The 23,677-nt window shown below is 38.3% G+C and overlaps 2 protein-coding genes across 3 annotated transcripts in view; one reads left to right on the forward strand and one right to left on the reverse strand.

The window, feature by feature from the left end:
* LOC103509124 (ubiquitin carboxyl-terminal hydrolase 7-like) overlaps window positions 1-9,758 on the reverse strand; it is a 23,157-nt gene extending 13,399 nt beyond the window's left edge. The window contains exons 1-3 of the mRNA XM_026823533.1: window positions 9,668-9,758; window positions 8,443-8,652; window positions 2,159-2,167 (exon numbers count right to left, since the gene is read on the reverse strand). Of these exons, the coding sequence (XP_026679334.1) occupies window positions 2,159-2,167; window positions 8,443-8,644 (211 nt within the window). The 5' untranslated portion in view covers window positions 8,645-8,652; window positions 9,668-9,758. The remainder of the gene's footprint in view (window positions 1-2,158; window positions 2,168-8,442; window positions 8,653-9,667) is intronic.
* Window positions 9,757-23,677, forward strand: LOC103509118 (activin receptor type-2A). Of its 2 annotated transcripts, none has more exons than XM_026823534.1 (8): window positions 9,757-9,904; window positions 10,493-10,632; window positions 15,682-15,840; window positions 16,363-16,583; window positions 20,332-20,518; window positions 21,148-21,324; window positions 22,470-22,562; window positions 23,252-23,677. In XM_026823534.1, exons 1-8 carry the CDS (start codon window positions 9,766-9,768, stop codon window positions 23,432-23,434), a joined length of 1,299 nt encoding a protein of 432 aa, XP_026679335.1. In that variant the 5' UTR covers window positions 9,757-9,765; the 3' UTR covers window positions 23,435-23,677. The 2 variants fall into 2 exon arrangements, with proteins under 2 accessions (XP_026679335.1, XP_026679336.1); XM_026823535.1 differs by lacking the exon at window positions 16,363-16,583 and adding an exon at window positions 17,051-17,271.

The following is a 23,677-nucleotide window of genomic DNA, read 5'->3' on the forward strand; positions in this document are numbered from 1 at the left end:
CAGGAGTCAAATCATACCAAAGGCTGCTCCGATGTGCAGATCTGTGAGCATCAAGAAGAAAACAAGAGGACACATTGCTTCGTACTGTGGCAGAATGATTCAAACGGACAAGCATTTATCAAGATGAAAGTAAGGGAACCTGCTAGATTAATTTGATACCTACATTACCCACTCTGAAATAGAAGGGAAAAACCCTCAGCTAAGTGCATATCATACTTAGGCTTGAACAACACACATCCTAGGTTTGATTCCTGCTGGGGTCAGTTTTATGGCCTGCTGGAGTCAGTTTTTTGGCTCTGAGCTAGTGGTAGTTTTGGGTGTAGGTACTCAGCTTTTGTGAGAACATTTGAGTAGCAACCAGTGATGGCATTAACTTATTAGTAAGGCTACAAACAGAAGTATGTAGAGTGAGCATGGAGCTCTTTGTTCTCAGGTCTATGTGATAGAGGGAAGTTGTTGCTTTCTTCTATCATCATTTCTCTCTCCCTAAATGCTCTATTCACTATGCTCTCCTCTCCACTCTGTTTTGAATGTAATAACTACAAAAACTGTGAAGAGCATCCCTGCTTCACCACAAATAATTCATCATTTAAAATAAAATATGGTGTGGAGTGAGCATGGAGCTCTTTGTTCTCAGGTCTATGTGATAGAGGGAAGTTGTTGCTTCCCTCTATCATCATTTCTCTCTCCCTAAATGCTCTATTCACTATGCTCTCCTCCCCACTCTGTTTTGAATGTAATAACTACAAAAACTGTGAAGAGCATCCCTGCTTCACCACAAATAATTCATCATTTAAAATAAAATATGCTTTTAAGTATATTGTGGGCTTTAAGGTAGCAAGATTTCAAGTATCTCATGTGTATTTGATTTTTACTTTCTATTTTTAATGCCTCTTTGTGAGAGTCCATCCAAAAATCTCCCGGTAACAAAAAACTTATTTGAAAAATCTAAATTGTAATGGGGTTAATAAGATTAGCCTCCGTGACCGAGTAGGTATCACACTAGGCTTGCACGCCGTAGGTCCCAAGTTCGATTCACGGCGAGGTCGAAGTTTTCCCGGGTCTGTTTTTGGAGTTCGGCGTGCACTCAGCCTCGTTAGGACAGTTAAGTAGCTACTTTAATCGAGTAGCGACCAGTGGCGGCATTACTAGTGTAAAAAGATTATTAAAATACGGAAATCGATTGTAAAGGTTTCACTTGGTAATTGCTGTGATATTTACTAAAATTTTGCTTTACCAAAAAGAAGAATTCATTAATTGGGTAAAATTTTATTGTAGGAGAAAATATGGTACTTGTGCAGAAGTCACGTGTGTGGAAGTTTGCTATCCAAGGAACTGGCACAAACGAGCAGTGACCAGTGTTATTATAGGGTTAGGTTAAACGCAAAAAGGAGTTTTCACAATTAGAGCAGTGATTGGTGTTATTATAGGGTTAGGTTAAATACAAAAAGGAGCTTTTCTTTTCCACGCATGTGACTTCTGCATAATTACCGAAAATATTGTCAACAAGTCTTGAGGTGTGGGTTGTAAAATAATTTTACCTACTTCAAAATGGCTTGTTTTTGTAGGCTCATTCCTTACATTGTTGATATGCTGTTAAAAAAGTTATGAAGTCTTTGAAAATGTTGTTAACTTTGCAGAAAAATAGAAACAAATAAATTTACATTTTCTACTTGGTGACTTGGGACTATTGGAACAACATGGAATGCTACGACAAGCCCAAATGTGTCGAGAAGAGACCCGAGAGCAAAAAGAATCTCAATTTTTGCTGTTGTGAGGGAGACATGTGCAACAAGGACTTTGCCTGGGAACCTGCTCCCCTTCCTCCTCCAATCAACAGTAAGTTCTGTGGACTATTGAATATTTGAGGCAAATATTTGTTTGGACAAACACTGGCAAACACACAGAGAAAATATTTTTTAGGTTATTACTTACACTATTTTCTATACTTTTTCAAACAAATTTGAGCTAATATTTGCTCACTGAGCAAAGAGTGTAATCCTAGCTTTTAGTAAGTAGGTCTGTATTATCACCATTCTTGTCTGAAGCAACAAAAATTGTTAGTTGTTAACACAGAAACATTTTGTCAACCCACTTTGGATTTTCCATACAAATGAACATAATATATATTATTAGTTCTGCTTAGTAATTTGCTGACCCAAGTATCCTAGGCATGTTCCTGATGATAAAAGGATCTTGAATTCAATTTCTGCATCTTTATTTCTTTATACTGAAAGCTATTGGTGTTAAGTCTAAAAAATTAATTGTGTTACTTACTTAGGAGGTAATAATATTGCTTTCCCCAAATATGGATAGGTACTGATATAGTTTCACTCAATCCTTGAAAAGTACTTATTGGTCTCCAGCTTTGGTTTTATTTTTTGTTTTATTCGATGAAAAAATGTTAGAAGCATGAAGTGTTGCATTCACCAAGTAGTATTTAGCATATTTTTCAATTACCCATGAAACTTCCTGTGGCATCAACAGCAACTCAGTGAGTTCCAATTGAAAAATTATCTGGTTCAAAACAAAAACGCAGAACCTTCTTGTGATAAATTGATGGGAATGAAGCCAAAAACTTTATAAATAGCACAGAAGAGAAAAAATCATTTTCTTACATTTTTTTTTTGAAAAAATCTAATACCTATTTTACATAAATCATATGATTTGTAGAAAAGAAGAAAAAGCATTATTAGCATAAGGTCAGTGATTTTTGTTTCTATGGCAGTAGTGTTCACAGTGACACTGTAGCAATCTTCACATTGACATGGGTGTTCAAGATGAACTTTACACGAATTTTTTTTCCTGAAAACACTCCGTTATCATCTTTTGCAAAGGCTATAAACCTATATCGCCGGACTATTGCAGTTAAGTTTGTGCTAACCTATAAGCCAAGGAAATGTGATGTAGTGAGGTGACTTACTATCTTGTACTTCCATGAGAGATTCCAGGTCGTTTGTCTTCTGCGTTTCCTCCATGTCCATGGGTGTTCAAGATGAACTTTACACGAAATTTTTCTCCTGAAAACACTCCGTTATCATCTTTTGCAAAGGCTATAAACCTATATCGCCGGATTACTGCAGTTAAGTTTGTGCTAACCTATAAGGCAAGGAAATGTGATGTAGTGAGGTGACTTACTATCTTGTACTTCCATGAGAGATTCCAGGTCGTTTGTCTTCTGCGTTTCCTCCATGTCAATATGATTGTTCATATCGTCCGCTATCTGCTTCAAGTTGTACTTATTATTCGATTTTTTAAACGTATTAATTAAATTATTTTTAGAACTCGAATAGAGAGATTTGCCGGATGGGGGCAGCTTAAAAAGTGGTTTGCTCGAATTCCGCCCAATTTCTGCAAATTATGACAAACCCCTGTATGAACAGGGGAAACAAAGAATTCATTAAAATTTCGCAGTCTTTAAAATCCGAACCAATTATGATAAAGATTATCGAATAATTTAACTAAAATTTTAGAAAACTAGGACGAAAAGTAGGTTCGCTCTTCGCTATCCACGAAATTTACAAAAATAAACAAAATGGCCGATTCGAAAATTTTACAAATTTCCTACTGCGCAGGCGCGAGTTTGTGATCAGTGCAGCCAGTTGTCTCGTGAAAAATTCAAATGTCACTAAAATTTAAATGAAAATGAGGGCGCCGTTCCATGAAAACTTCGCAAAAAGGCTTCAACATTTTTCGCGTTCTACTTCTTGTTGAAGGGTGGAAATGTTCATGGACTTTGATCTAGGAATATTCATTTACAGAATTTTACCATTCCACGTTTAAATACGGGAATATTTTCACAATTTTTTGCGAGGTTCCCGGTTCCACGAACGTTCTACTTCTTGTTGAAGGGTGGAAATGTTCATGGACTTTGATTTAGGAATATTCATTTACAGAATTTTACCATTCCACGTTTAAATACGGGAATATTTTCACAATTTTTTGCGAGGTTCCCGGTTCCACGATCAGGCATATTTGGCTTCACTTTTTTCTTGTACTTCTTCTTTATCTACAACCACCTAGCGTCCTTGGAGGTTTTTTTTTTTTTTGCTTCCTCAAACTTCACTCAGAGGAAGTACTGTAGATTTTTCCATTATTTTCCAATTTAGTTAGGTAGTATCGTTTTCCCGGAGAAAAGCTCTTTTTGTGGAGAAATTACATGGTAGGTAGTGTAGTAATTTCTGTATCAAACATAATATTTTTATCATTAGGTATAGAAAAAGACAAAAAATGTCGAGTTTTATTGAACTTTAGAAACGGGATGAAGAGGAATTTTTGTTGAGGAGGCTGTGCAGCCATATTGATTTTTTGCCAAACAAAAACAAGTCTTCTTGTACTTCTTCTTTATCTACAACCACCTAGCGTCCTTGGATGTTTTTTTTTTCTTTTTTGCTTCCTCAAACTTCACTCTGAGGAAGTACTGTAGATTTTTCCATTATTTTGTATTTTCCAATTTAGTTAGGTAGTCTCGTTTTCCCGGAGAAAAGCTCTTTTTGTGGAGAAATTACATGCTAGGTAGTGTAGTAATTTCTGTATCAAACATAATATTTTTAACATTAGGTATAGAAAAAGACAAAAAATGTCGAGTTATATTGAACTTTAGAAACGGGATGAAGAGGAATTTTTGTTGAGGAGGCTGTGCAGCCATATTGATTTTTTGCCAAACAAAAACAAGTCTACGAAATCGTAGTAAAGTTGTGTTTTGTAGTTTTTCCCGTTCATTCATGGAGCTTTTCCGATTGTTATTTGCAAAGGTTTCTCGTTTTCACATGGAAACTCATTTGTCTAATCAAATGACAATGTTAATTCGTGTGTTGTTTTAAAGTTTCCTTTACGAGTGTTTCGACAATCTCAAAATTTCCGTGTCCCGTTGTGTCCAAGAAATAATTTCCCCATTCTTTGGGAAAAATGTTGGGGCAGGTTATAAAATCATGCTTCCCTCAACAATCACTGAGGTAAGTGACTTATCAAGAACGCCCTTTGACTTCAGAAGTTGATGACATCAGTTTTGAAAGGTTCGCTTTCAGAATTCACCTTGGGTGATTGTTCTAATGAAGAAGACACAAGACATCACTTTAGTTTTGGGAATGCTGTCTATTTTTGGAATGTGTGTGATGGATGGTGAATTTTGTCAACCTCTGCCTACAACTTCCTACACGAATTTTTAGTGATATGTTAAGACTGTCTTGAAACATTGAAACAGATTGATTTTAGTTTGATCTATTTTTAGGTGGCAAAGTATTGTTTTAAGAAAAACATCACACTTGAAAAACATCAATGTATTTCTTCACCCAAGTGTTATAGGGTAAGATTTTTTTCAAGTTCTGGAATGATTATTGATTTTATTAGTTTCACAGCTTTTGGACTGAATGTCTCCTGTACGATTTGTCTGTGCCTAGCTTTATGGAAATCTTCCAGCCAACTATACTCACCCCACACACCAAAGACATAAGACCTTGTTTAGACTGTGGGAGTAAAGGGACTTTTCAATTTCATTCTTGCAGTATAAACAGAGTAGGTATATACTAGTTTATTCTACTCACCACTCGTAGAAACTCCTGTACATCATGCTGCATGAAAGAGTCAAGGGTTTCCCATCCGAAGCTCTTGGTCAGCTTCTTAGTGCCCACCGGCTTATCGCTGAATTGCAGTTCGTGAAATACTCGTTGCAATGCCAGTGCTACAGATTTGTTGGAGTCGTCACTCTCGGTGGGCATTTTATACACTGCCTGTAAATGTAAAATTCGTGAGTAAAAATAAGAGTGTTAATGAATGAATCTCATAAAATAAATAAAAAAAAAATTCGATGTTCTCTCGTGTATTGAAGAAAAAATTTCGATGTACTTTCACCTATCGAAGAAAAAATTACAAACATACACGTAGAAAAGGTAGTGAAAGGAAGAGAAGAAAGGGTCAAAGAAAGAACAGGATAAGCTGAAAAGAGAAGTGATAGGGAGGGAAAGATATCAAGAGAAAGGAGAGGGAGAGGGAGAAAAAAAAACAACAACAGATGAGACAAGGATGAAGAAGTAAAGGAGAGAGGTGAACTAAAAATGAAGAAGGAATAAAACACAGGAGATCTAATGAGGTCGAATTGACTTAGAAAGGGATTAAATGGCTAATGGCCCTACTTATAGCAATGGGTAGGAATAAGGATTTGAACCGAATAAATCATAGAAGATCTAATGAGGTCGAATTGACTTAGAAAGGGATTAAATGGCTAATGGCCCTACTTATAGCAATGGGTAGGAATAAGGATTTGAACCAAGAAACCTTACCTTCCGAAGCTGATTGGTAAAGTAGAGAGTCTGCAAGAGTGAGTTCATGTAGCAGGTAGCACCCTGATTCTTCAGTCCTACGTAGCCAGTGTGCTTCTTTGAGTCCCACGAGACACCATGGGGGGCATCAGCCTGTACGCACACCTCGAGAATAATACTGTCATCTTTGATAAAACCTGGGGGGCAAAAGAGGCAAAGGAGAGGTCAAAATCAAGAGAATTGGGTTTTAAATGTAATGGCAAGGTTCTCCAGTTTTAGATAGAAATCTTATTTAGATAGAGGTTTAATTTAAGAACATACCTCTCAGGCTTAAACAAGAAGGACTTGCTGAGTCCCTGATCATACATGCTAGAAACAGGACACAACTTACAGCAAAATGTTCAGAAAATCAATCCAAGCTAATCAAAGGAATCTGTCTTACTCCTTATTAACAAGTGATGCAATTTGAAAGAGTTATCAAAAAGCCTGTGACTAGCTCATGAGGACCAACCTGTTTTAATCAACTTGAGCCTGGTTAGCACTTGTTCCTCTTTCTCCTCTCCTCTCTTCCTCTTTTTTTAGCATTAGGTACATAAAATTGTTGGATTACAGGGGAAACACCATTTATTACCTATGTGGAAAAAAATCTCACCCTTATCAGGATCCAACAGATCACTGAATGTCATGAAGTGACTGAATCCCCAGTCATTCTCCTTGATGAAGAACAAATGCTGAATGCGTCTCCTTACTAGTAACTTGACCATGAACTTTTTGAGTGTTAAATGAACTGTGGAACTCACTCAGAGAAAGTACTCTAATACAGGTCCCTAATGATCAAATACAAAGTAAAGTTGAGGGGGGGGGAAGGGGGGGCATTAAATACCTATAAGTAGAAGTAGTTAGTCCCTACTTACTTACTTGGGAAGCTGAAATGAAATACAAGCTTTTTCTAAGCGTCTTCCTATGTACCTACTTGCCTTTTTCTGTTACAGATTATCTGAACATCTCAACCAGCAATATTAAGGAAGAGCCCCTCTTCATTTGAATATTTTCCTGACAACTTCTCACATACCTGTTTGTGTTTTCAACGACAATTCAAAGTTCCTGAACAATATACCTAAACTAAACCACAATGTACAAACCTATCTACTCACAATGTATTCTCTTTTGTATAGTCTTCTTATACTTTATTGGTGAGCCCTCTTTTTTACTACTTTTAAGTAAGACATCATTATAAAGCTACATATGGATAAGAGTCAAGAAGATGGAAGTGAGAGGGAGAAAAAGGGAAGGAAGGCCAAGGAAAAGGTGGAAAGATTGTGTGAACCAAGACTTGAGTGAGGAGGACATGATGTACATCTTCTTGGGGATGGGGCTTCTGAAAGCATCTGACAAGTTGTCTGAAAGCAGCTGACAAGTTGTCTGAAAGCATCTGACAAGAATCACTGACCCTATTTAAATGGGAAATGGCTAGGACAAAGGCATATTAAACTTTGGTCCTTAGGTCCACACTCCATAATGATTTAAGCATTGAAAAACTATTATCATCAGCTGATGGCAAACATTGAAATTTTGTTCACATCAGCTAAGTAATAAAATCTTTAGATTGGTAAGGTGAGGGAGAATTTTATTTATGACTGTATTGAATCATTCACATTATCAGACCATTTGATAATTTCTAGGTGCTTACAAAACCCTTCAAAGATACATAGGTTTTTGGGTACATAGGTTTGGGTACCAAAGATACATATATGGGTAGGTATATATGTACAAATCTGCCCTCTCTAAACTTTCTTTCACATTTTCAGACATTTCAAGTGGTCATGTAATTACATCAAAATTGAAAACCTCCAAGTGCGAGTACCACAATGAGACGCAATGCCAGGAGTCAAATCATACCAAAGGCTGCTCCGATGTGCAGATCTGTGAGCATCAAGAAGAAAACAAGAGGACACATTGCTTCGTACTGTGGCAGAACGATTCAAACGGACAAGCATTTATCAAGATGAAAGTAAGGGAACCTGCTAGATTAATTTGATACCTACATTACCTACTCTGAAATAGAAGGGAAAAACCCTCAGCTAAGTGCATATCATACCTAGGCTTTGAACAACACACATCCTAGGTTTGATTCCTGCTGGGGTCAGTTTTATGGCCTGCTGGAGTCAGTTTTTTGGCTCTGAGCTAGTGGTAGGCATAACCATAATTTTCCATGGTAGATTTCTAGCATAGTGTGGCGGAGAGAGAGCAGTATCCTTCAAGTTGTGAATGTTTTCCACCTTGAAACTGAACCGGACTTCCGAGCGAGCCCGATCCTCATCATCAGCATCGTTCATTTCCACGTCCTGATTTGTAGCAGTAGCATTCTCTTCTTGATTTCCAAACATGAAGTTGTCTGGAAAGAAAAAGTGTAGGTGTAAATTGGGTAAAATTTTATTATAGGAGAAAATATGGTACTTGTGCAGAAGTCACGTGTGTGGAAGTTTGCTATCAAAGGAACTGGCACAAACAAGCAGTGACCAGTGTTATTATAGGGTTAGGTTAAACGCAAAAAGGAGTTTTCACAATTAGAGCAGTGATTAGTGTTATTATAGGGTTAGGTTAAATACAAAAAGGAGCTTTTCTTTTCCACGCACGTGACTTCTGCATAAGTAATTACCAAAAATATTGTCAACAAGTCTTGAGGTGTGGGTTCTAAAATAATTTTACCTACTTCAAAATGGCTTGTTTTTGTTGGCCCATTCCTTACATTGTTGATATGCTGTTCACAAAGTTATGAAGTCTTTGAAAATGTTTTAAACTTTACAGAAAAATAGAAACAAATAAATTTATATTTTCTACTTGGTGACTTGGGACTATATTACACTTGGAATATTTGAGGCAAATATTTGTTTGGACAAACACTGGCAAACACAGAGAGAAAATATTTTTTAGGTTATTACACTATTTTCTATACCTACTTTTTCAAACAAATTTGAGCAAATATTTGCTCACTGAGCAAACAGTGTACTCCTAGCTTTAGTTGTTAACACAGAAACATTTTGTCAACCCACTTGGATTTTCCATACAAATGACCATAATATATATTATTAGTTCTGCTTAGTAATTTGCTAACCCAAGTATCCTAGGCATGTTCCTGATGATAAAAGGATCTTGAATTCAATTCCTGCATCTTTATTTCTTTATACTGAAAGCTATTGGTGTTAAGTCTAAAAAATTAATTGTGTTACTTAGGAGGTAATAATATTACTTTCCCCAAATATGGATAGGTACTGATGTTTCACTCAATCCTTGAAAAGTACTTATTGGTCTCCAGCTTTGATTTTATTTTTTGTTTTATTAGATGAAAAAATGTTAGAAGCATGAAGTGTTGCATTCACCAAGTAGTATTTAGCATATTTTTCAATTACCCGTGAAACTTCCTGTGGCATCAACAGCAACTCAGTGAGTTCCAATTGAAAAATTATCTGGTTCAAAACAAAAACGCAGAACCTTCTTGTGTAACAACATGGAATGCTACGACAAGCCCAAATGTGTTGAGAAGAGACCCGAGAGCAAAAAGAATCTCAACTTTTGCTGTTGTGAGGGAGACATGTGCAACAAGGACTTTGCCTGGGAACCTGCTCCCCTTCCTCCTCCAATCAACAGTAAGTTCTGTGATTCCTGACAGCAACTTCACAACTTATTTATTATTATTATTATTATTTTTCAATGCTTTGCTTTTGCTTTCCATGTATGTGAGATAGGCATGGCACCTATCTCATGGTGTTGGAAGGATTGGGGGTTTAAAAACCCTTTGGATGCCCAGAAACAATATCTGGACTCCTTCCGATTTTTTGCAATAGTTTTGATAGAGGTAACTAACAATCAAGGTCTTATTGACCTGAAGTCAAAGACAGAACGAAGACGGGGTAGTAGAAAGCTAGCCATTCCAAGAAGATACCTTACATGTAGGTACCTATAGAATGGCTTACCTCTTACAAGGCAGCTCCCTTCAAGCTAACTAGGCTTTCTTAGTAAGTCTTCAATAATGTTTTAACTTTATTTTTAAACTGTTAGAATAATTGAACTACTTGTTCTAAGCTGACATCTAAATAAAGCACTACTTATACTTATTTTTTCCTGTAAAATTTCCAGACTTATACTTATTTTTTTCCTGTAAAATTGCCCTTATACTTATTTTTTCCTGTAAAATTTCCAGACTTATACTTATTTTTTTCCTGTAAAATTTTCAGGCACGACCCCAATCAAGACCGAGAGTCATCCATTGATCATATTCCTGTACACGATGCTACCGATATTCGCTCTCATTATCCCGATATTCCTGTGCTATTGGTACTACCGGCAGCGGAAACTGGGCAGCTACTTTAATCCGGTAAGAATCGAAAACCTCGACCTGGTATAGGAATTTCAACTGTGTGAGTCATAAGGCCAACCACTCACTTTCAGGTAAAACTGACAGGTACACCTGATCAGGTCTGCCTCTCAGGTCTACCTGATAGTAAGTGGATGGCCTAAATCATATTTTCCTTTCGGAATCTCCCCTCTTCTGAAGCTTAAGTCCACCCTTTTGGCTTGGTAGCTCCTGAACTAAACCATGGGAAGTCCAAGATGGTGTGTCATTGGTCATTGGAAACTTTTCCGTTTCGAGAAAGAAAAATACAACTAAAATGCTTGTGACAAATGTGGGGTCGAGTGGATTGGAACACATCAGATGCCTTCAGGCACACTCCATTTGGTCAACGGTGTACGTTTACCTTGCCCTTGGGATCAATTTAATTTGAAGAAACCATTTACTGATGAAAATTTGTGATGAATGTCGTTCCCCACTTGATACACCTCGTTAAAATTCATGACTTGACTTGGACTTTAACCACCAACCTTGAGATCCAAAGTCAACTGCCCTAACCACTTAGGTTGGTATGCCATGGTCTAGCAACTTTGTTGCTGAGAGGTTAAATGTATACTTTTTTGCCCTGAAGGGTGCTGGGTTGAAATCCTGGCCATTCTAAAAATCTCCATTTCAATTTTGGATCAGTGATTTTTAAAACGAACCTTATGCTCAACTTCTTTCAGTGTTTTCTCAAAGTACTTTCCATGTAGTCTGTGCCTTCCATAGGTTACAGACTCAATAACCATTCATTATTTGTTTTTAGAAATCACTGATTCTCCAGTTGTTATTTCTTGATACTCTTTGATGACTCCGGTGTTGTGCTATGTAGCTTCGAATGACAATGTTTTTGTGTTCTTTTTCTTGTGGTACCATATTATTATAATACCTTTATTGATTTGTATTTTCTTCTTTCCCCTTTTGAAACCAAAATGTTATAAGTAGTCATTGCATTGTCCTTGGTTAGTTGAGCGTGGTTTATATTTGGATGAGTGACTGTCTGGACATGCCAATACATGCCATGTATTGTTTCGGTTCATGTAGCCTTGTGAGGACTTTTGGGTAGATTGGACTACTCAGCCCCGTGAGGGAAAACGTATCAGCCAACCTAGTTAGCTTGGAGGGTAGCACACCTACCTTGTAAGCGCTAGGTCGCGGGTCCGCCAGATAAGGTCCGTTCTCGGAACGTCTCTGTTCGACTCCCAGAGTCAATATCTCAGCTTCTTCCATGTCCATCGGATTTCAGATAGTTAATCTTACCTTCGATAAAGACACAGGGATCATGCAATACAACTATAGCAAAAGAAATGTTTTTTCGTGTTCTACCTAACCCTTTATTAACATATTTTCCCATTTTCTTTTGTTGTTTACTTTCGTTTTTGTTTTCGGATTTCTCGTATGTGTGCGTAGTAAAATATCCTTCTTGGATGATTAAAAATTCTCCCATTAGTTAAATCTCTCATTCCTTCTCTGTTCGACTCCCAGAGTCAATATCTCAGCTTCTTCCATGTCCATCGGATTTCAGATAAAGACACAGGGATCATGCAATACAACTATAGCAAAAGAAATGTTTTTTCATGTTCTACGGTTCTACCTAACCCTTTATTAACATATTTTCCCATTTTCTTTTGTTGTTTACTTTCGTTTTTGTTTTCGGATTTCTCGTATGTGTGCGTGTTTGTTTAAAAGATTTGGGTGAGTTCATTTTCGAATAATTTGTGTTTTTCATAAACATTGCGTATTTTTGTCTTCTTTTTGATACTTACAACCAGCAAAACATCAATGTACCTATTTCTTCACCCAAGTGTTATAGGGTAAGATTTTTTTCAAGTTCTGGAATGATTATTGATTTTATTAGTTTCACAGCTTTTGGACTGAGGTGAAGAGAGTTCTCAAACTTAAGCACAGTACCGCTAAAACTTCATCCTTACTAGAGATTTGGGTGAGTTCATTTTCGAATAATTTGTGTTTTTCATAAACATTGCGTATTTTTGTCTTCTTTTTGATACTTACAACCAGGGCCAAAATCGAAGTTCAAACTGGGTTTAAATTTAACTCTTCTGTTAAGCAATCGATTGGTTGATTTCAAAATTTTCAGCCAATCAGATGGTTAATTTAAGAGTTAAACCTTAAACCGATTTTAATATCTGGTTGTGGCTCTGACCATTATTGTCCTAGATAGCTTTTGTAAGTTCTCCCCTCTTTGACATTACTTTCTTATTAGTGTTGAATTTTTGACATTTTCAATTCTGATTTTGTTCAATATTGTTTTTAATGCTTTATTTATTTTCTTTATCGATATTTTTTGCTATGAGCACAGTCATGTTAGTTTGAATAAAACAGCATATGTACTCGTAATAGAGTACATATTATGACTAATCAACAGAGTCCTTCAAGTATGACGTTTATTTTTCTTAAAATATGACTCTAAAAATATGACTTTATGACGTTTATTTTTCGTGAAATATGACTCTTATTTTCGTCAAATATGACTTTTATTTTTCAAAAATACCTACACATAACCGAATATACTAAAAGTAGATTAGCCGAGAGTATAGGTATTTTTAATCAAATTTTAACAGGAAGCAATTAGGTACTGAAGAATCAAAACAATCCAAGATACTTTGACACGAGACAAAGAGTTAACAAAAGAAAGATACCCTGAAGCGCTTCCTAACATTGCACCTGCTACCAGAGGGCGACAAAGTGACTATCGGCGCTCCTCAGGCAATAAGTATCGTCGCTGCTCAGGCTAAAAAAAAAAAAAGGTGAGATATTTTTAGGACTTTTTCGTAAAATGCTCAAAATGCCTAAAATATGACGTTTTTTTATGACATTTTAGAAAATTTCGGCGTTTTATGATGTTTTCCCCAAAAAAGCTAAAATAACCTTACCAGTAACTTGACCATGGACTTTTTGAGTGTTAAATGAACTGTGGAACTCACTCAGAGAAAGTACTCTAATACAGGTCCCTAATGATCAAATACAAAGTAAAGTTGAGGGGGGGCATTAAATTCCTATAAGTAGAAGTAGTCCCTACTTACTTACTTGGGAAGCTGAAATGAAACACAAGCTTTTTCTAAGCGTCTTTCCTATGTACTTGCCTTTTTTCTGTTACAGATTATCTGAACATCTCAACCAGTAATAAGGAAGAGCCCCTCTTCATTTGAATATTTTTGACAACTTCTCGCATACCTGTTTGTGTTTTCAACGACAATTCAAAGTTCCTGAACAATATACCTAAACTAAACCACAATGTACAAACCTATCTACTCACAATGTATTCTCTTTTGTATAGTCTTCTTATACTTTATTGGTAAGTCCTTTTTTTAATTACTATTGGTAATTATTCAGAAACCATGACAATGAAAAAGAAAGCTCCTCTTTGTGTTTAACCTAACCCTATAATAACACTACTCAAATTGTGAAAGCTCCTTTTTGTGTTTAACCTAACCCTATAATATCACTGGTCACTGCTCATTTGTGACAGCTCCTTGTGTAGTTTTTTTTCTATTGACATGGCCTCAGAACAAGTACCCTACTTTTAAGTAAGGCATTATTAAACTACATAGAGGATGCAAGTGAGAGAGAGAAAAAGGGGAGGAAGACAAAAGAAAAGGTGGAAAGATTGTGTGAACCAAGACTTGAGTGAGAAGGATTTATCAGGACATGAGGTATACAATAGAGCTGTCTGGAAGTGACTGACAAGAAACACTGACCCTAAGGCTAGGAGGAAAAAAAAGGCATATTAAACTTTGGTCTTCAGCTTCACACTCCATAGTGATCTAAGCATTGAAAAGCTATATCATCAGCCGATAGCAAATATTAAAATTTTGTTCTTCAGATGGAAGTGTAGGGAGAATTTATTGAATCAAGCACATTGTCAGACCATTTGATTATCAACTTCATAGTTGACTCTGTAATTTTGTGAAGGTCCATATTATACAAGTTGAAAATACGGGATTTTTTTTTTACAAACTTCACTGGTTTATCATTTGATTACCTATCTCTAGATGCTTACAAAAACCTACAAAGAGACATACTTGTTTAAATACTTGTATAAGAGTAAGTTTTTGTAGATTTGTACAAATCTGCCCTCTCTCTAAACTGCCTTTCCCATTTTTCAGACATTTCAAGTGGTCATGTAATTACATCTAAATTGAAAACCTCCAAGTGCGAGTACCACAATGAGACACAATGCCAGGAGTCAAATCATACCAAAGGCTGCTCCGATGTGCAGATCTGTGAGCATCAAGAAGAAAACAAGAGGACACATTGCTTCGTACTGTGGCAGAATGATTCAAACGGACAAGCATTTATCAAGATGAAAGTAAGGGAACCTGCTAGATTAATTTGATACCTACATTACCCACTCTGAAATAGAAGGGAAAAACCCTCAGCTAAGTGCATATCATACTTAGGCTTGAACAACACACATCCTAGGTTTGATTCCTGCTGGGGTCAGTTTTATGGCCTGCTGGAGTCAGTTTTTTGGCTCTGAGCTAGTGGTACAACGAGCTTTTTTTTGCTATTTGAATGGGTAGTATTTATCTTTACACCATTTGAAACTGACTGTTCTCCCTAAGTAATTTTCCCCTTTAGTTGATTTATGCTTATGCAATCTTTGGTTGATTTTTTAGCTACTTTTCCCCACTTATTTTTGCTCTTAGTTACATGCACCCTTTTTGTCTAATTGCAATCCACTAAAGTTCCTTTTTTTTTCTTCTTCTCTTGTTAGGTTGAATGTCATAGTTTTCTCAGCGCATTGTTAATTTCTTGTCTTTTGACCACCCTGAAGTCTTTTTTGCAATGGCTTATCAGGTTTTGCTAATTTAGCCAACACCTGGGAGCAGCCTAAGACGCGTTTCGTTCTTATTTGAACTCATCAGTTAGACATAGCTCTCAGGAGCGGGCCAAGAATTTGGAAGTGCTATTTATACTTCAGAGATGGAAATTGTGGAGAAACGAGAACGAATGAGCGCCACAGTACTATTCTAATCACATTTCTCTCCCCCCCTCCCCTCTGTCTCTCAGGTTCCCACCTTGGAGCCCCACCCCACCTCCCCTCCGTCGCCCCAGCAGGGCTGTCGCTCTATTCAGCTGGTCGAGGTCAAAGCCCAGGGCAGATTCGGGGCCGTGTGGAAGGCCAAGTTCAAGAACGAGAATGTGGCCGTCAAGATCTTTTTGATGCAGGTAAGAGGTCCTTTCCTCCCTCATCTTTTTTTTTCCAACTTTCTTTTTATTTGTTTGATAAGAGTTTTTTCTCAAGAGGTCTGATAGAGGGTGCTATAACTACTCAGGTCTTATCTCCCCGAAATTGAAAAGAGGAGGAGATGATAGGAGAAAGCCAGCCGTTCCGAGAACGGTAGAATAATCCGGGGTGGAAATTGAACCCGCGACCTATCGCGTACAAGGCACGCGCTCTAGCCCTGCGCCCTAGACTTTATCCTAAACAGATAGTGTTCGTTCTCGGAACGGCCGGCTTTCTCCTATCCTGTCTTCCTACTCTCTTCACTTTCGAGATGACAAGACCTTACTCACAGCCCTCTATCAAACATACAAATAAATAGTAATGTAATTTAAATGGGAGTGTTCCCACTACACACAACACGATCTCCTATTCACAAGTGCGAACAGGTGCTTCACTCTCCTAACTTGACTGCACTGTGTCACTCCAACACATTAAATCCCATTCCCTCTCTCCCTATCCCTCAGGACAAACAATCGTGGCAATCAGAGCAGGAGATATTCAAGCTACCCCACATGGAACACGACAACATACTGCGCTACATTGGGGCCGAGAAGAGAGGCGAAAGCATTCACACCGAGTTCTGGCTTATCACGGCTTATCATGAACGGGGCTCCCTGTGCGATTTCCTCAAATGTAACATTGTCACTTGGGAACAGCTGTGTCGTATTGCTCTATCCATGTCCAAGTAAGTAGTCTTCTTCAGTATTGCAATATTTCAACGGGTTACTTTCTAGTGTTCTCGGGTTGACCCAGCACCTAAATGGGAAGTATTGTGTCTCTTCTCGCCCATCTGATGAGAGGCATACTACGGGATGGGCATGTGTTAACCAGAGATGTGCGAACCGCAAAATGCAAAATGGAAAATGCAAAATGCAAAATGTAAAATGTACATTTACATTTTACATTTCAAATTTCGGCTTTCTCCTATCTTGTCTTCCTACTCTCTTCACTTTCGAGATGACAAGACCTTACTCACAGCCCTCTATCAAACACACAAATAAATAGCAATGTAATTTAAATAGGAGTGTTCCCACTACACACAACACGATCTCCTAACCACAAGTGGGAACAGGCGCTTCACTCTCCTAACTTGACTGCACTCTGTGTCACTCCAACACATTAAATCCCATTCCCTCTCTCCCTATCCCTCAGGACAAACAATCATGGCAATCAGAGCAGGAGATATTCAAGCTACCCCACATGGAACACGACAACATACTGCGCTACATTGGGGCCGAGAAGAGAGGCGAAAGCATTCACACCGAGTTCTGGCTTATCACGGCTTATCATGAACGGGGCTCCCTGTGCGATTTCCTCAAATGTAACATTGTCACTTGGGAACAGCTGTGTCGTATTGCTCTATCCATGTCCAAGTTAGTAGTCTTCTTCAGTATTGCAATATTTCAACGGGTTACTTTCTGGTGTTCTCGTGTTGACCCAGCACCTAAATGGGAAGTATTGTGTCTCTTCTCGCCCATCTGATGAGAGGCATACTACGGGATGGGCATGCTACGACCAGAGATGTGCGAACCGCAAAATGCAAAATGGAAAATGCAAAATGCAAAATGTAAAATGTACATTTACATTTTACATTTCAAATTGGTTTTGAAAAAGCATTTTGCATTTTACATTTTAAATGCTTTCCTTATCCTATAGGAAGGAAAGTAATGTAATCGGGTCAAAATTTCGATGGTCAGTTTTTAGTGCCAAAACTTTCTGCCAGGGTGTCTACCAGACTGGAAAACCGGGAAAAGTCAGGGAATTTCATGGAGACTGGAAAAGTCAGGGAATTTCACAAAAATCGAAAAAAGTCAGGGAATTTTTCAAAGCCTAAAAAAAGACAAAGAAAGATTTCAATTAAAAAAAGTATGCAACCATGAAGGGGCAACATATAATCTCTCAAAAATTTCGCCTGCAGCGCTGAAATTTTGTGTCTTCATGAAAAAGATTTGGGAATATTTCAAAGCCTATAAAACGTGGAAAAGACTTTGGTCAGTAAAAAAAGTATGCAACCTTGAAGGAGCTACTTAAATTTTCTCGAAAAAAAATTCGCCTGCGGCGCTGTCATTTATTCTCTGACTCCAATAACTTTATTTTTTTAAAGCTAGCAGCATGCTATTGGCCAGATGGTCACCCATCCGGGTACTAACCACGCGCAACCGTGCTCAACTTCAGTGATCCTGAGGGTAGAAGTCTCATATAATATTTTTTATAAGTACCTAGTGAAAAATCCTCTATAGACAATGGGAAAACTGGTTAACTTTTTTACTTTCTCTGACTCGAATAACTTTTTTTAAGCTAGCAGCACGCTATTGACCAGATGGTCACCCATCCGGGTACTAACCACGCGCAACCGTGCTCAACTTCAGTGATCCATGCGGAACTGGTGCTTTCAGGTTGTGGTTATGTGCCGGGTTGAGCTGAGACAGTACTAGGTGAGAGAAGATATTGTTTCTACAGTTTGGCATGGGAGTGGTAAGTTTACCAACCTTGCCTATCTCAACCCGGTACATAACCACGACCTCAAGGTGCTATCGCCGCTGGTTTTGGAAAAATCAGGTTGTGGTTATGTGCCGGGTTGAGCTGAGACAGTACTAGCTGAAAGAAGATATTGTTTCTACAGTTTGGCATGGGAGTGGTAACTTAAAAACAAGGCAAGTTTACCAACCTTGCCTATCTCAACCCGGTACATAACCCCAACCTCAAGGTGCTATCGCCGCTGGTTTTGGAAAAAAAAAAAAAAAAATGTGTGAAGGCAACTATAGCGCTTTCACTAAATTTTAAGCAGTGCATATTGCATACGCGGCTAATTTAAAGGGGCAAATTGTAGGTTTCTGGGAAAAAAATAGTCTATTTTTTCAGCTTTAAGAGCAATTTTGCAATGAAATTACATTTCTTTCAAAAATCACTAGATTTTGACCTCATCTGATTGGAAATTTAACTATATGAATTCTGTGTGATTCGTAAACAAAAACAAATGTTTGTGTTATTCCAGGTAGGGGATCATCCCTCATTGGAGGATATGCAGGAAGCTGTGGTTCATAAGAAACTTCGGCCTACTCTACCTGAGACCTGGAAACAACATGCGGTGAGTATCAAACTTTTGATACACCTTGTACCTATATGATCTCTTGCGTTAGACTCATTAGTTGAGATGGATTTACTACCTCTTTACTTAAAGTACTCTAACTAAATAAAGCGTTGTTCTAAACGACTACAGAATACAGAAAAACCATCAGGGTTCGATTCCCGAAAGTATTTTCCCCTCAGCAAAGCATGGGACAAATAGCTAGTTTTCTGTTAAAGGAGACATTTCTTCATTACAAGTATCCGTTTTTATTTAGATGATTTGAAGTCCAAGTTTTCTCTTTAGTCCAATTTTTTTTTTCATTTTTTCTTTTTTTTTATAGGTCTTGTTTTTTTTATTATTATTTAAAAGATTATATGTGGTTTATTACCAATCAATTATGGTATAAAACTTGTTTAGACTGGGGGAGTAAGGTAAAACACCCAGTTATCGACACCCTTAAGGATTTTTTCATTTTTAATTTGCTATAACTCGTCCATTTATTGAGGTAATTAATCTTATTCTATTGTTTCCAGGGGTCTAATGCATCTGCACGAGGAGATTCTGCCCAACAAGGCGGACAGTTACAAGCCGGCTGTAGCTCACCGGGACTGACACAGGCCACAAGCGTCTAATGTAGCAGTTGTTCCATTGCTACGAAATAAAAACGGCGGTGGAACACTCTTTTTTTTTTTTTTTTTTAAGTATATTGTGGGCTTTAAGGTAGCAAGATTTCAAGTATCTCATGTGTATTTAATTTTTACTTTCTATTTTTAATGCCTCTTTGTGAGAGTCCATCAAAAAATCTCCCGGTAGCAAAAAACTTATTTGAAAAATCTAAATGGGGTTAATAAGATTAGCCTCCGTGACCGAGTAGGTATCACACTAGGCTTGCACGCCGTAGGTCCCAAGTTCGATTCACGGCGAGGTCGACGTTTTTCCGGTTCTGTTCTTGGAGTTCGGCGTGCACTCAGCCTCGTTAGGACAGTTAAGTAGCTACTTTAATCGAGTAGCGACCAGTGGCGGCATTACTAGTGTAAAAAGATTATTAAGTAAAATACGGAAATCGATTGTAAAGGTTTCACTTGGTAATTGCTGTGATATTTACTAAAATTTTGCTTTACCAAAAAGAAGAATTCATGATTTGATTATCCCATCAAATATTATGAGATTTATATCAATAAAGAGGTGCTCTATTAAACTGTTGGTATAATGGAACAACTTGTTCTAAGCTGACAGTCTAAATAAAGCACTACTTATCTATCAATAAAGAGGTGCTCTATTAAACTGTTGGTATAATGGAACAACTTGTTCAAAGCTGACAGTCTAAATAAAGCACTACTTATACTTATTCCATTGTTTCCAGGGGTCTAATGCATCTGCACGAGGAGATTCTGCCCAACAAGGCGGACAGTTACAAGCCGGCTGTAGCTCACCGGGACTTCAAATCCAACAATGTTCTCCTGAAATCTGACCTGACTGCGGCCATTGCTGACTTTGGCCTCGCTCTGCTGTTTGAACCCGGCAAACCTTGCGGCGATACTCATGGCCAGGTAAGTAGGCCGTTGGCCGGTGGACTACAGCAAAGGAGTATAAAAAAATATTCTACAAATGCCATTTTTCACCTACTTTTTTGCTTTGGGCTATGCTCTTTGGATAGGAATCATTTGCCAAGCGGTCGAGTGGATTGGAACACATCACATGCCTTCAGGCACACTCCATTTGTCAAGGGTTTAGGCAATGCCTTGCCTTTGGGATCAATTTAATTTGAAGAAACCCATTTACTGATGAAAATTTGTAATGTTTTTTTTGTAAGCGAGAAGTAAAATAGGATCATTTTTCATCTTCCTTTTGAGCTTATGGTCTACCAACGTACACAATAGGTCCACTTTGAGGCTTAGATGTAGGGTAGGGGCAAACAGCCCTAAAAGATATGCAAAACGGCTCTGATGTAATATATAGCATCAATTCCAAAAAGTATGCGCCTTGTATCAGAGTTTCGAAGTTTGGTTTAGAAAACAAAGAATTTTCCTTGATTTTGAAGGTGATTTTTTTTTTTTTTTTTAACTTGCAAGTATTGGATTGGCGATCTCTGTTCGAAACTATTTCTCTATTTTCTTCAAGTTTAAACAATTCCTCTATTTCTTAAACATTAACTCATTCCTCTCTTTTTTCCTCCTAGGTGGGAACCAGGCGGTACATGGCTCCAGAAGTACTCGAAGGTGCCATCAACTTCTCACGGGACGCATTCCTACGTATTGACATGTATGCTTGTGCCCTGGTACTGTGGGAGCTAGCATCTAGATGTAGCAGTGTGAGTCCTCCCCCTGGTGAATATAGACTTCCCTTCTCTGCAGAGGTAAGTAAAACACTCTTTGTAGACAAGGCTAGGCTTGAAACATAGAAGAAAATAATGGAGGAAAAAATCGATTTCCCCCCCTTCTATTTTTTAAGCCTAGCCCTGTGTCTAACTACCACCGAATTTTCGTAAAGCCAGTTTTGACTTCAGATCTAGATTTTTCGCGACATTTACTTTTGATTTGTCTTTCCATTCAGAATATTTACCAAATACTTAGGCATCTTCAATATGACAGTTCGCATTCGGGTAAAAATTATTAGGATATAACTTTCGAAATTTTTTGGTATTGGCTTGTTACAAGCGCATATTTCGTGAACCATCATTTCTAGAACCCTTACATGTACACCGATTGATTTCTCGTGAAAAGTTACATAGGAAAGACTCCTTGGTCATCTTAATACTCTAATGGAAACTCTTGTAAAAAAAAAAATAAAATCATATTGAAATATTTGGAGATATCACAGAGAGGAGAGAGGGAGCAGAGAGAACCTTCCAGTCTGAAAGCAGAAAGAGAATGACTCTGACAAAAATCTAGGTCTGAAGAAACCTCCCCTTGACCCCCTACTATCAAAAACCATGTAGGATGTCAGGGGAGGATTCTCCTACATTTTAACCATTGAAGTTTGGACTTAATTTACTCATTTCCCCTTCATTTTAATAAATGGAAGGTCCTCATCGATTCTTCTGTGATAAGTCACCTATTCGCGGTTTGCTCGTGGTATTCGCGGTTGGCTCGCGGTATCTGCGATTTGTTCGCGGTATTCGCGGTTTGTTCGCGGTATTCGCGGTTTGTTCGCGGTATCCGCGGTTTTTTTGCGGTATCCGCGGTTTGTTCGCGGTATCCGCGGTTTGTTCGCGGTATCCGCGGTTTGTTCGCGGTATTCGCGGTTTGTGACGTCAACGTGTACGGGAGCGTATGCCGTGACGTCAAAGTTCACGATTTACCGGCATTTTTTAAATCGATTTATCTCGGGATCTAGAAGTCGTAGAAGAAAAAGAAAAATTCCGGTGGTCCTCATTTTTCCTGCTCTATGACTTTGAAACATCACCCAAGTAAGCGCAACTGATCTATTGTCTGATTGGAAATTTAACTATATGAATTCTGTGTGATTCGTAAACAAAAACAAATGTTTGTGTTATTCCAGGTAGGGGATCATCCCTCATTGGAGGATATGCAGGAAGCTGTGGTTCATAAGAAACTTCGGCCTACTCTACCTGAGACCTGGAAACAACATGCGGTGAGTATCAAACTTTTGATACACCTTGTACCTATATGATCTCTTGCGTTAGACTGTTAGACTGAGATCGATTTACTACCTCTTTACTTAAAGTACTCTAACTAAATAAAGCGTTGTTCTAAACGACTACAGAATACAGAAAAACTATCAGGGTTCGATTCCCGAAAGTATTTTCCCCCCAGCAAAGCATGGGACAAATAGCTAGTTTTCTGTTAAAGGAGACATTTCTTTATTACAAGTATCCGTTTTTATGTAGATGATTTGAAGTCCAAGTTTTCTCTTTAGTCCATTTTTTTTTTCATTTTTTTTATAGGTCTTGTTTTTTTTTTTAAATTTAAAAGATTATATGTGGTTTATTACCAATCAATTATTGTATAAAACTTGTTTAGACTGCGGGAGTAAAGGGACTTTTCAGTCTCATTCTTGTAGTATAAACAAGGTATATTCTATTCTATTCTAATTTGCTTCCTCTTTCTCCCCCTGCAGGGTATGCTCGCGTTGTGCGATACCATGGAAGAGTGTTGGGATCACGATGCCGAAGCGCGACTGTCCGCCTCGTGCGTGGTCGAGCGCGTCGCATGGCAAAGTCGCGCTCTCCTAGACTCGACCGGGACTTTTCAGTCTCATTCTTCTAGTATAAACAAGGTATATTCTATTCTAATTTGCTTCCTCTTTCTCCCCCCCTGCAGGGTATGCTCGCGTTGTGCGATACCATGGAAGAGTGCTGGGATCACGATGCCGAAGCGCGACTGTCCGCCTCGTGCGTGGTCGAGCGCGTCGCATGGCAAAGTCGCGCTCTCCTAGACTCGACCGGGAATAGTCTGCCCCCTGCCGCCCAGCAACAGAACCGGTTCAGTGAGAGTACCATGTAGATAGCGGCCTCTAACCTTAGCCGCACACCAAACCGACTTAACCTGAGTACAAAATAACCTTTGTGACTCCTGGACTCGACCGGGAATAGTCACTCCTGGACTCGACCGGGAATAGTCTGACTCCTGCACTCGACCGGGAATAGTCTGCTCTCCAGCCGCCCAACAACAGAACCGGTTCAGTGAGAGTACCATGTAGATAGCGGCCTCTAACCTTAGCCACACACCAAACCGACTTAACCTGAG

The sequence above is a fragment of the Diaphorina citri genome, unplaced genomic scaffold (genome assembly GCF_000475195.1).
Source record: "Diaphorina citri unplaced genomic scaffold, Diaci psyllid genome assembly version 1.1 scaffold469, whole genome shotgun sequence".
Taxonomy (NCBI): domain Eukaryota; kingdom Metazoa; phylum Arthropoda; class Insecta; order Hemiptera; family Psyllidae; genus Diaphorina; species Diaphorina citri.

Coding starts and splice junctions, on each gene's coding strand:
- LOC103509118 (XM_026823534.1), top strand. CDS start 9,766: ATGGAATGCTACGACAAGCCCAAATGTGTTGAGAAGAGACCCGAGAGC. Junction 9,905..10,492: donor CCTTCCTCCTCCAATCAACA/GTAAGTTCTGTG, acceptor TAAAATTTTCAG/GCACGACCCCAATCAAGACC. Junction 20,519..21,147: donor GCGGCGATACTCATGGCCAG/GTAAGTAGGCCG, acceptor TTTTCCTCCTAG/GTGGGAACCAGGCGGTACAT.